This window comes from Numenius arquata, chromosome 15, assembly GCF_964106895.1.
Source record: "Numenius arquata chromosome 15, bNumArq3.hap1.1, whole genome shotgun sequence".
In the NCBI taxonomy this organism is placed as follows: domain Eukaryota; kingdom Metazoa; phylum Chordata; class Aves; order Charadriiformes; family Scolopacidae; genus Numenius; species Numenius arquata.
In genome coordinates, this window is record NC_133590.1 from 7455908 (window position 1) to 7468355 (window position 12448).

Here is a 12448-nt window from a genome sequence, read left to right on the forward strand (position 1 = left end):
GGGGTGGTACTGCAGATCACAGATCTTAATTAGTTTAAGCTGAGTTAATTCATTTCAATTCTAATTTAGCTGTGCTTGCCCATGAACACATTCAGTTCTATTGGGAAATGTTAAGGCTTGGGTCAAGTAGACAGATTGTTTAAAGCCAAATTGCCAGACAGAACTGAGCAAGTGTATCTGTTTGAACAGGGCTTTAAGAAAATCACCCAATCAGTATGCAAAAATCCTGTTCATAAACCAAGAGAGATCTGCCTGGAATCAGAAATTCTTCCTTGTCAGAAGGTCTGGGGTACTGTAGTACATTTAAAACAGCCCCTGAAACTTTCTCTGTCTTGAAGTTCCTGTAGAAAGTAGCTTAACCCTTTTGTGTCGTGGTGTGTTCGTGCGCACGCTACGCTGGAATGCAAACACATACGCTGAGTTAAAAACACTTGTGTGCTTTGACTTTTTGTCTATTTATATACAGGAAAATACAAAATACAAGGAAAACTTGTATATATGACAGACCTTAACAGACAAAAACTTGCACACGGAACCTCTTAAACCTATATTGAGCTGCCCAGAAATGCCTTGGATTACAAACTCTGTAAAGCTTCTGTCTTTTCTAGAAACATACATATAAAGTACCAGTAGACACTGGTAACTGACAACTAAGACTAAAAATGTTGACAATTTCTTGATTTGCCTGGTTAGCTTATGTATAGAAGTCATTAACTATTTATAAAATGCATTATGAATTGGGTTCCTTCAAACTGTAGCGGAGTATGTGACATTTCCAGCTCAAACTATCATTCTTGCATTTGGCTAAAGTACATATTTATAAACAGCTGAGAGTTAGGAACTAAAAAAAAAAAAAAAAAAAAAAGAAACAATCTAAAAATTATTTAATTATTGAGTTCAGATGAAGCAAACTAATTTTGATAGCTACATTTTAAAGTGTTAGACAATATTACTTTTATAGAAATAAGAATAGCAATTCAAGATATTGATATTTTGGACAAATCCTGAAAGAACAAACGAACGCTTTAGTTCAAAGGCCTTTTCTTTTATATTATTGATTCATTTGGTAGTGAAACTGTGATCAAAAGTAGTATCAAATTATTTATTGATTATGGCAAAGAGTTATACCTAATTGTAGTCAAAAGGTTATTTCTTTTAATATAATTGCTGATTTTCAGATCATGACAGATTATTGCAATAAAAGAACAATGATACAAATCTATTTATTACGTTCAGTGGTGATGATTATAAAGGGCCTCTAAAAATTGTATTGCTATTAGCATTTATTTCTTTCCCATGAAGAATATTATTTTTTCTTTCTTCTGCGCAGGCTCTTATGAATGAGAATATCAGCCAGTTAAATCTTTCAAATAAATGGTGTGTAACCAAGGACCATCTCAGTCTCTACATATAATTAGGCAACTTGTTCACTGGAGAACAAGCTTATGAAGCATCATGCTCCTCATCTCAGTCTAATAATGATAAATACATTCAACACTAACGGAATCAATGGGGCTGAGTCGTTTTGTGAAATTGGGAGAGACTGTACAGTTGAACTGCTAGACCTCAAATGGGAAGATTGAATCTTAATCAGAAAGGAAGATTAGATATTTATTGGTATATATTTGTAATTTCCTTCCTTGTTTGATATGTATCAAATAAAAATAGGAAAATAATATAATTGAGCAATCTATGCCAATTTGTTGGCTTTTTGGTGAAAAAAGAGAAAAACAAAACCTATCTCCATATGATATTCTTGCATACTGTGGAGTGTTTTAGTCCCCCATAGTGATGAAATGAATAATTTAAACCGGCAGCTCTGATACCACAGCCTGTTTAAAGGTTCTCATTTCCTTTAATGCTGTAGACTACTTTAGCTTGGTTAGTACGAAACTGTGACAGCTGAGATCTCCAAAAGATTTGGCACAATTCAGCTCTTGTAGCAGGTCCATGGAATGCTTTGTCCTTACTACGTACATCTGTAGCTTTAGTATATAATCTAGATCTGAACACCAGCAACCGAATCACAAACCGGTGAGCATTGTAACGATGATGATGGTAATAAAGAGTGAACTACACAGGATAAAAAGCAAAAACGTGTTGCTCTGAGGTGACCGATACAAGGCTTACTCCACTGATAGGTTCCTGGCTTAAGGGATGACCCAGTTCCAAACTTCTTTGTCACAAAGTTAGTGAATTTCCCAGTGCTCAGTATAATGTCTGGTGGGTTGTTTCCTGTGCCTGGGTCCCAAGCACATTTTTGGGCATGATGGTCCAATAAGGGAAGGTTTGAAGAGGGATTTCTTTTTGCTGAGTTCCTACCAGTAATGGCTACCACAGCAGAGTGTGAGAGAAGCTCCTGTCGACAAAGGAAGGCCCTACAGCTTAGTTCTTGCTACTCTTGGGTTTCCTCCTCCAAAGAAGTGTAAAATTGATCATAGCTGCACTCAAATATAAAAAGATTTTAGAAAATACGGTGAAAATCCTTTCTCTCTATTAATGGTGAGTGTAGGAATATTAACCAACTAAGGGCCTTTCTTTGTCCAACAGAGAAATTGAAAGCTGGGCTGATGTTCTCTATATGGATTTCCCCGTGTTCCATTGAACATTGGTCTTTTTGGTAACCTTCAGATATTTGCTTTCTATTGCTTGGCACTTGATTTAGTTTAGAATCAATATGATGATCAGTTCATGAGCAAATCTGGTGCTTATAAGCTGTAAATAATGACTGTCATAACAACCTAATGAACTACTGTCTCGGTTTTGGGGTATTTCCATGAACTGCTGTAAACCAATGTTGTTTTCTCTCCTTTCTTTTGCCCTTTTGATTTCTGGTTCTTTCCCTGTAGGCCTTCATAGCCTTAGCAGCATAGGAATCACTTGTTAATTTCCTACCTCTGTAAGTTCAACCAGTTTTGTCAAATGTGTGGTGTTCAGGTTTTGGGGTTTTTTAATATGGGGAAAGCTCAGTCTTCCTTTCCTATTTAATGGCATCACCGCAGTGTTACACTGAGTTCTGCATCCAGCTAGCAAGAGTTCTTCAGAAAATACATTTGGTTCCTACACGTGCATTTCTTCAGTGCTTCTGGTATTAGTGTGTATTGCTTGTCTGTGATCATCAGAACTGGGATCGCACATTTTGAACCTTGAGCTTCGCTGAAGCTGCTTTCATTGCTGAAATGCTGAGGATGTGACTCTCTTAGAAATGCTAAGGTTTTGTCATGCAGATTTGTCAAAATACAGCAGTTGAAGAACTTTTTAATAACTTTTACTTGCAGATTTATTTTTTTTTTATATCAAATAGGTATCCATTAGGGGGCTCTCGAGGTTTAAGATGATCAGCCTTGATACCAATGGCTTCGGAGCTTTACTTCCTAACCCTTTTTTCTTTTTGTTTTACAGAAAAGGTCACGGATCGCCTACAGTGATGAGGTGCGGAATGAGCTCCTAGGGGATGACGGGAATTCCTCAGAGAACCAGGTAGGATGCTAATCAAGAAGCCCTAGTGGGTGGCTGGAGGGTGAAGGAGGTCACTGGCACACTGGGCTTCTCAAGCTGCTCCTTAACAGCATTAGCAACAACTCATGTGGAAGTGATACTGTTTAATGCAAAGCTGGGGTCTTAATCAACTTCAAAATGTTTCTTGGAGATCTTACATTTAACCCTTTAACTTGTGATCACTGTCTGCTATCTTAAAAAAAATCTTTTCTTCTCTTTTCTTTATTATTTAGTACTTAAGAAATAACTTGAAACGCGCTGTTTGCCGACAAAGCCAAGGTCTTCACCTCAAACACATGTAAAAGGAATAAAAAAAGTACATAATGCAGCTTTGATAATAATGCAGTATAATTAAATCAACACTGGCAGGCAAAACAAATGAAAGTGCGCTCTCAGAATTAGGCAGTACCCCACTCAGTTTCCTTGTGTGATTCCTTCCCTAAACAGATTTTCTCTCCTTGTACCAAAAACACAAGTTGTACTAATAAGAGCGTGCTTTCATAACGCATGGCGTACTAGAATGCCGAGTGCTACCCATCTCTTTTAATGAAGGAAAGCTTGATAATCCTGAGGCTTTATTAAAATCTTGCACCCGTATTGTTGTTCTACAGCTACGGTGAGGATCCTGCTAGACTACTGAAAATTATAAAAGCAACACTATATTCAGGGGACTTTGACCCACCTGTTAATATTTCTTTTGGTGCTGAAACTTGTTTGACAAGCTCTGTCTGAAAGCAGAATGTTCGTTTCCTTTTTGAAAATCATGTCAGCTGTAATCATAGTCATGCATTTTGAGTTAGAAGTCAGTTGGAAGTTTTCTTAAATATCAGATTTTCTCTTCTGAACGGATAGAATTGAAATTATTTTGGTAATGAAAGTGAAAATTGTTTAAATGTTTACTTGATAAATGCAATATTAAATGAGAAAACAAATCAGAACCATGTTCTGAAATTTTTGGTATCTTCTACCCTCAATATAAGCTCAGTTCTAGTAAGGATAGAAAAAAAGAAAGACTTGGAGACCTATCCCAGTAAAATGAATTTTAAAGCACAGATCCCTTAATCCTCAACGTTATACAGTAATTTAAATGCTGTGTAAGTTTTAAACTCTGAAATAGACTTTAATATGTACATTAATGAAATTATCCACAGGATACAATATATCAGTAGACATTAAACTGTAGTAGACTGTGTAGCAGCTCTAATATCTATGTGAAGAGGTAAATTTAAAAGATGTTAATCTTTATATTTATATATTATAGCAAGGGGAGATTCCAAAATCTGAATAAAATAAGGAGGGATTTTTTATCCCTAAATAATGAATTTATGGAAAGGAAGATTTTGGGGAAAAGAGTTTCACAGTTTGCGTGTCGTGATCGTAAACTCAGTCCTGTGAAAGTGTTAAAATTCTCGTTTTATTTCTTTTAAGGTGCTGCTATTTTTACATTTCAAGAAAAAATTGTGTGAATTCAGACATAAAAGGGCAATTGTGATAAGAAGCTTTACTTATAACAGAATATCTTATGTGTGGGGATGAGATAAAATATTTTATTTTCACTTTTTAAGGAATGGTTAAATAACTGGTTCACATGTGCACTTTCTGCGAGTTATGATCTTCTTTCTAAACTTGATGGAAGAAACACGGTCTCATCTCAAGGAACCAAATGTTACCTTCAACCTTTTGTCAACATGATTTTTTTCTTCCAAATGACCACTTCTTAGGTGGAAGAAAATTTTGGCTGGTAAAAGAGTTTTATGTGGTCTTTTAGGTAATCAAAATCCTTTTCTGTAACCCAACTTGAAATTCTTACCCCTATACCTTTGAAAGTTCTGAATTTCCTTCTTTTCTTCCTTGAAAAATGTTATGAAATATCACCATAAAGGAGTCCCCTAATTTCTTTTAAATATGCGATTGCCAGGACTTTTAAAAAATGTTATTTATTTCGTTGTTCCAATAATCAATCTCACAATCTCTTATTTGTATGAAATATCATTATTTATATTTGTACTTATATGCAAGTAGTTACCGGTACAAGCAGTTAGGGCAAAAACTTCCGTCTGATGTTGAGATTATCAGAATGTACAGTTATCCAAATCAGGTGTGAGGTTTGGGTACTTACATCGATATAGCATGTTCACTATATGGTATTTAACTCAGTAACCCCAGGTCTAGTGCACTTTCACTCCTATACATTAGTATATCAATAGAAAATATGGACTAGATGATGAAAGGATGCTCAGGTATAATTTACAGCCATATAAAACATTTGAAGATGTTTCAAATTCTTGCTTTCATTATGTCTGATGAAAATAAGTATAGGTAGATGGACTGACCCTCACCGTTTTTACTTTTACTTTTTAATCAGTTTGGATTAGATTAAATTAGTTAAACCAAAAAACGGTGGGTTTGTTTTCCCCAATTCAGTTACCAAACTCTGAGAGGGCAGAGGAGAGGAGAGATTCCTCTTCTGACAGAGGAGTTGCTGAAAAAAGTTGCCAGCTCAGAATTGCTCCTGTACCAATACACAAATATTGGTAAAATATGCCAATAGAAATGCTGAATATCTGTTTGGACTGGGGTATTACCCAAGGGAAATAAGAGATACGAGCTGTATGTTTTAGGTATGGTCTTTGTCATCGTGATAAACATTTGCATAATGTTTCTGGTGGAGTGAGAAGACAAAAGAAAGTTGATATATACTCACTACTATGACCATATTAAATATCTAGAAATAAATGGGGCACTATTAGAAAAATAAACAATTTGGAGCTTTTCTTTATTCAACTTCGGGTTTTTTAGTTGAGTTTCAAAGGTACAATTACAGCAAACCACAGCCAAGTTATAAGCTGTAATGAATAGGGTCATAGCTATGAGTTTCCAGTTTGTTCTCCCAAGAAGAAAGACTGAAGTGCAAAGAACAGATTTAAGAATTAGCAAATGATGATTTATCTCTTGTCTTCTTTGTTTTTCCAAAATGCCTCCCATAAGTAGCAGTCGTCACGTGTAGATGACAACTTAGGATACAGTGGCCTTATAATGATTATACCAAGATTGAACTAATTTTAGCAGATAAAGCATATAGAAACTTCTTGTAAGAAGTTGTAGGAATTATACAATTCTGCTATTCAAAGTTTCATTTGAAATAAATGCATCTTTGTTTAATGAGATAGGTAGTGATACAGTGCTCAATGCACCTAGAGTAGTTTAGCAAAGTCATTGCTTAGTATACATTAATTTATTCTTAATTTGAATCAGGTGAATGTGGTCAGATGAGGTCATCAAGGCTGAGAATCGGGAGACATCCCTTCTCATGTTTTAAAAAAACCCACCTCACAGCCCCAACCCCAAAACCCTACTGTGTGTGTTGGGTTGTTATTTATTTTCCAGGAGTGGTCTTAGACGGGCTCTGTTGCTCTCAAGTCTTATTTGTTATTCTGGCCACCACTGTTTATCAAATCCCTTGAAAGTTTTGAGTTTTTCAGTGCAATGATACACCACGTAAAGTTGTGGTTTCACTTTCATGTTTCACGTGGCAATTCTTATGTTTTTTAGAAAGTATATGTTGGGTTAAATCAGAAATGCTTCTTGATCAAAATAGTGTCAGGTACAGTATTGCCAACTTTCTTGAAATATAACAGTATTCCCTTCTCTTTCACAACTATGTTCATTAATAAGTTTAAATAAATTTGCATTAGGTTAAACTGCGTGTGCATATACACATACACTGCATATGTGATTTGCGGTGCACAAATATTTTGTGGCTACTTAATTTCTGACTACAAAGTTCTGATAATATTAGATTTGGGCTTGCTGTGCATAAAGTGTGTCAAACTTCAGCTACAGACCAGGGGGTGAAGTTGGTCAATTTAATTCCCCAAGATCTAAAGAAGGTCGGTATCATTTCATATAGCCCTGGCAGAGCAGATCATTACCAGACACAAATCTGTTCGTTACATGCCGAGGGTTTATAGCAAAATAAATAGACTGTCATCATAAGTTCAGAAAATTGTGTGTTCGACCCACGATAATGTGTAAAGGGCGTTTAATAGAGTTCAGCATTTATTCGTTATCTATATGCGGACAGAGACGGCGGTAGCGTTATCAGCTTTTTAAAAAAAATTCGGTAGTTTTCTCCGTCACGTGACGTGCCTCAGACACACACACACACACACGCGCGCGCACACCCCATCTCGCTCTCTGCGGCGCAGTTTTGATTTTAGTCACAGCAGAAGGCTTAGCCACAAGAGATTCCACTGGTTCAAACCAGCGTAAACCAGATATTTTCTTTTTTTTTTTTTTTTAGCCTACAAAGGAACAGATTACCTCTTGTATCGAATCCTGTATTGCAAAAAAAAAAAAATAAATAAATAAAAATCTTTGTTTCAAAAATATGCTGATTACCATAACGTAAAATGGTGGCTGCACACGGCTTAGTGCTGTTTACAGTTGAGCAGTGAGCATAATAAAAATAATGTTTCAAAATAGAAAAGTAAAGGTAACGCATTTTCATCAAGAGCATTGTTAAATGGGGGAAAAATACATCTTTTGTTAATTTGAATGAATATCTTTCGGCCAATGTTAAAAAAAAAAAAAAAAACCAAACCCCTCTCCCATTACTTAGCTTAGCTGCAAATCCCATGCAGAGCTTAAATTCAGCCATGCAGCACAAACCAGATAGAACATTTTTGTTTGGGACCTATTGAAAAAACAAATGTGCAGCATTTGAAATCTCTCATTGATTATAGCAGGGTGGCATGGCCAAACGGGCTCTATTGCGGGAGAGTAGTTTTAAACTTTGGCCCTTTAAGTATCATAGTCAACTGAAGAATGGTGGCCTCAGAAAGAAAAGATAGCTATGTGATCAACTCCCAGATAGTCTCTTCTAAAGAGCCTTAATGTTTGCCTTTTTGGGGAAAAAAGGGGGGGAAGATCTGGAGAAAGAGCCCAATTTATGATAGGCCAAGCACTTGAATTTAAGCGCCGGTTTGGCGGACAATGCAGTTTTCTTTATAGCAAATTCTAGCAAAGTTCTTTTAGCTACGTACTGAAGAGCCGTTTCGGTTTAAGACGGTGTAGTAGTAACCCTCCTAATTACATCTCGTTAGAGTCTTGTCCGTTTTGGGAACGGGGTGAGGCGTACGTTCCGTTTTAGACGAGCCATATGAAACAATAGAGAATAATGGAGGTTCTTTTGTTTCCTTCATGCTGGCGAGACTTTATTAGTAGTAAACATTCTCAGCTTACACACGTGTTGAAAATTAGTGTTATGAAACTGTAGGTGAAGTATCAGCATAAACTGAGATAATGATGTAGCGGTTGTAATTTCGAATGCAACTGGAATCGGTGAGAGAACTGTAATTTTTTCATAAAGAGCCACCCTTATACAGACATTTGTTGTGAGTAATTATACGTTTTGTTCCAGTACAAATAATTTATCTATCTCTCTAAGGGGCGAGCTTATTACAACATAGCTTGATAATCAGACTGGGGTTTTATTTAGTTTTATAGTAAACCTGCCAGAGCAGTATTATTAATAGTGTTAGATTGTGTTGATTTACAAGCAAAAATTGATAAATATAAATGTATATACTCTGTAAGTATACACACACACTTTGTGTGTATATATACATACACTGTGTAGTGGTCTAGGATTAAGAACCTGGAATGGGTCTTTTCTGAGGGAAATGTGTTTCATGTTGTTCCCTATTCCTTTGTCTCTTTTTAAATATGCTATGCAATAAATCATAATTCTGAGCCATTTAACTAAGCTGCTTTTTTTTTTTTTTTAACTGGAAAAAAAACCCCTATATGAGGTTCAATAATAAAATTAGATAATATAATGACATTAGAACTCGGGTATATAAAAATTGAAATACCGGTTACATGCTATAAAGATACAGTTATCTATTAATAAGTTAGATCTGCTAGTAAAATAAGAAATCAGTTGTCACAACTAAAATATACAGAAAACATTCTGAAAACTTGTATATACAAAACCACTTCAGCTGTACAATCTTCGAAGAGAGGAATAGTAAACTTGTTTTTTTCTTTATAATATAGACTTCTATGAAGTCATTCCCCTTTATTTCATGATGGTGTCTTAGATGTGGTTTAAAAGAGAATTTCACACTATTCTCTTTGTTTAATGTGACAGTGTGAGAAAGTGATCTTTATTCGTTCAAAAAACTCTGCATGTAGTCTATGTTTAGGTTCTTTTAATGTGTTTGTCTGTGATTTTTAAATGCTAAACATGTAAACAGATAAATTGTCAATGTTAATTCTGTATCCTGTCACACAACTGATCTTTCTTTCCTGCCATTTCTTTCCTTTTTATCTTTTTTGTGCGTTCATGTTGCAGTTGATAAAATTACGTGAAGAGGTGAGTACTTTCTTGCTTTTTGTTGTCTAGCTTTCCCTTTAAAGCTGAGTTTCTAAATCTGAAGTAGATCTTTTTGTTCATTGTTGCAGGGAAATCTACACAAAGCAAAAATATTGATTACATTGCTTTAAAATATTCACTGTTGTGCCTCTTTTTCCCTAATAATTGTATACTTACATAGGAATCTCTAGATCAAACCTTAGAAATTAACATTCTTTGATAGTGGAAATTTTTTTAAAGGCACTAGAAAAAGAAGGAAAAAAAACCCTATTATTTGATCTCTGCTAGAATACCATGATCAAATCAGGTACAGTAATAATCGTGTTTGCATCACAAAATCTTTGATAGGGTAAATACATTTATACACTGGTATTGAAAGTGAAAGCATTGCTTTGGTAAAAACCTGTACTGAAACACTGTAAAAATTACACACTATTTCACAATGTTTTGAGTTTGCTGTGAGGTATTCATGTAGCTTATGTATTATATTGGATATTGTATACCCACTGAAAATACAGTACAGGTAGACCTATGCACGCATATCAATATTTATTATTTATTTGTGAGTGCTGTAGATCTGTAGGTGTAACACTAGAGATCAGTATTCCAGAACACCTTTCTTCCAGTTGTAAAATGACTCATAAATATTTAGGGAGAGGAGCCTGTTTTAATGGCCAGTTCCTCAAATGTTTCAGTACATTTTCTGAAATTAATCTCCTCTGTTACTTCTGTAGCAAACCAGATATCTGAACTGCTTTTTTTTTTATTATTATTTCCCAATAGCCGCCAAAAAGAAGGTCTCAGTAAAGTCAAGATTGCTTATAGGTCACATTTCTGAAGGGTTTCTTATGGAGAGTTTGAACCAGTGAAGTATTTGAATAAATATATTTAGAAGCACGAGTATTTTAACGTCACATATTTGTCTGGTATCTTCTTTTTGAAACATGTGCCCAGACATATCAGTAATGAATACTGAGCTCTGCAGGAAAGGATTTGTAAGTTTTAGAAATGGTGATGACAAAGAATTGTAAAGTAACCAGATTAAGGACAATTACAGAGAATTCTTAAAAACAGTAAGATATTTGTGATATAAAGATTCTTTCACTAGTTCCCTGAATGCTTTTTTTTTTTCCCCTCTTCTTGTGGAGCTGATATTAATATGTTAAAGCTACAGAGTAACACAGTTAACAAAAAAAATTTTTAAACAAAATAAACATGTAACCCCATGAAAGCCCTCCCACCACTGCTGAGCTCCCCTCCCCAATAGTCCCAGGATTTAAACAGATGACAATATTGTTGCGTGGGTTTGTGGAGCCTGATTTCTGAGATTGTTCAGAAGAACAAGGTTCGTTTGCTCATCCCTTTAACAACACCTGCACGTCTGCTCCTCTGCTTTTGTAAAAGAATGTAGTAGGATCGTTTTTGCTCGCAAACGTAGATTATGGTTTTATAAACATAAAGATTCTTAATTTGTAAATTTACTCTGAAAATTTGATCAGATATAAAGAACAAAGCTGCTACTGAACTGCTGTTCTATTTGAAATGTCTCTGAAGGCAAATAAGAAAATTCAGGATGTTATTGCAAAGGGCTACAACTTGGGAGCTGTATTGAACTCAGTCCTACCTTTTGGAGCTTATGTTAGCCACGTCAAAATTTTGACATTACTTCTGGTAATTTTCTTTTTTGCTTTTCCTTGCTGGCCTCATAAGGTGCTTTTTCCTCTCTCAGCTTATTGCAAGAGCAGCAGCAAATGGAACCAAATAAAGAGATTTGTTATTTTGTCTAGATCAAAATTGTACAGATTGAGAGAGAAATAATTTAAAAACCAATTGTTCTGTTCTCTGCACTCAGGTACTCGCTATGTGTTGGCTGGGTTGTAATTGCAGTGGTGTTTTTATACCCAATGCAAAATGCACATTAAAGTTTAAATGAAGGCTAGTACAGTGACTCAGGCATAATTCTTAACTCGTCACATAGTGAAACATCAAGGCATCCCCAATTATAGTTCTCCTAAGGAGGTATGAACTGATCTTAAAAGAAATTGTGGTTTGCCATACTGTTTGTTAATAAAACCTGCGCTTCCTCTCATTACAGGGCTCTGTTCTAGCACACTTGCCGTACACAGGCTTCCACGGAGGCTGTGTCGCTCTGTCTTTTGAGCTCCTGAGATCTCAGTTTGAATCCAGCCCACATGGAATGACTAAATCTCTAGTGATAACGTGCCACTTTGCAAAACTTCCTCATATAACTCCAGCTAGAAGCTGTGTCTGAAGCTGCCAGACGCGCTGCATCACCTCGCTACCCAGAGAGCAGGGATGCAGGGGGAGAAGGAGTTTGGGGAGGGGTGGGAAGCAGCTGAAAGCATCTGCTGCTACTGTAGGGCATTGATTCCGTGACCAAAAGACGGGGGGAGGCCTCCAAAACCAAACAACGTAAATAACACCACCCTTTATAATAAAAATGAGGTTTCGTTTTATAGTGGCTTGGGTGGAAAGGTTCTGAAATCAGGTAAGAGACAGCTCTGAGTTAATGGTAGCCCCGAGTTCACAGGGCTTTAGTATTCTTATTGC

The 12448-nt window shown here is 35.9% G+C and overlaps 1 protein-coding gene across 4 annotated transcripts in view; it reads left to right on the plus strand.

The window, feature by feature from the left end:
• Positions 1 to 12448, plus strand: part of VTI1A (vesicle transport through interaction with t-SNAREs 1A) — a 279979-nt gene that overhangs the window by 60855 nt on the left and 206676 nt on the right. For 2 of the 4 annotated variants that reach the window (XM_074158913.1, XM_074158915.1), the window contains exons 4-5: positions 3403 to 3480; positions 9857 to 9877. In XM_074158913.1, the coding sequence (XP_074015014.1) occupies positions 3403 to 3480; positions 9857 to 9877 (99 nt within the window). The remainder of the gene's footprint in view (positions 1 to 3402; positions 3481 to 9856; positions 9878 to 12448) is intronic. The other 2 variants (XM_074158914.1, XM_074158916.1) reach the window with 1 other exon arrangement.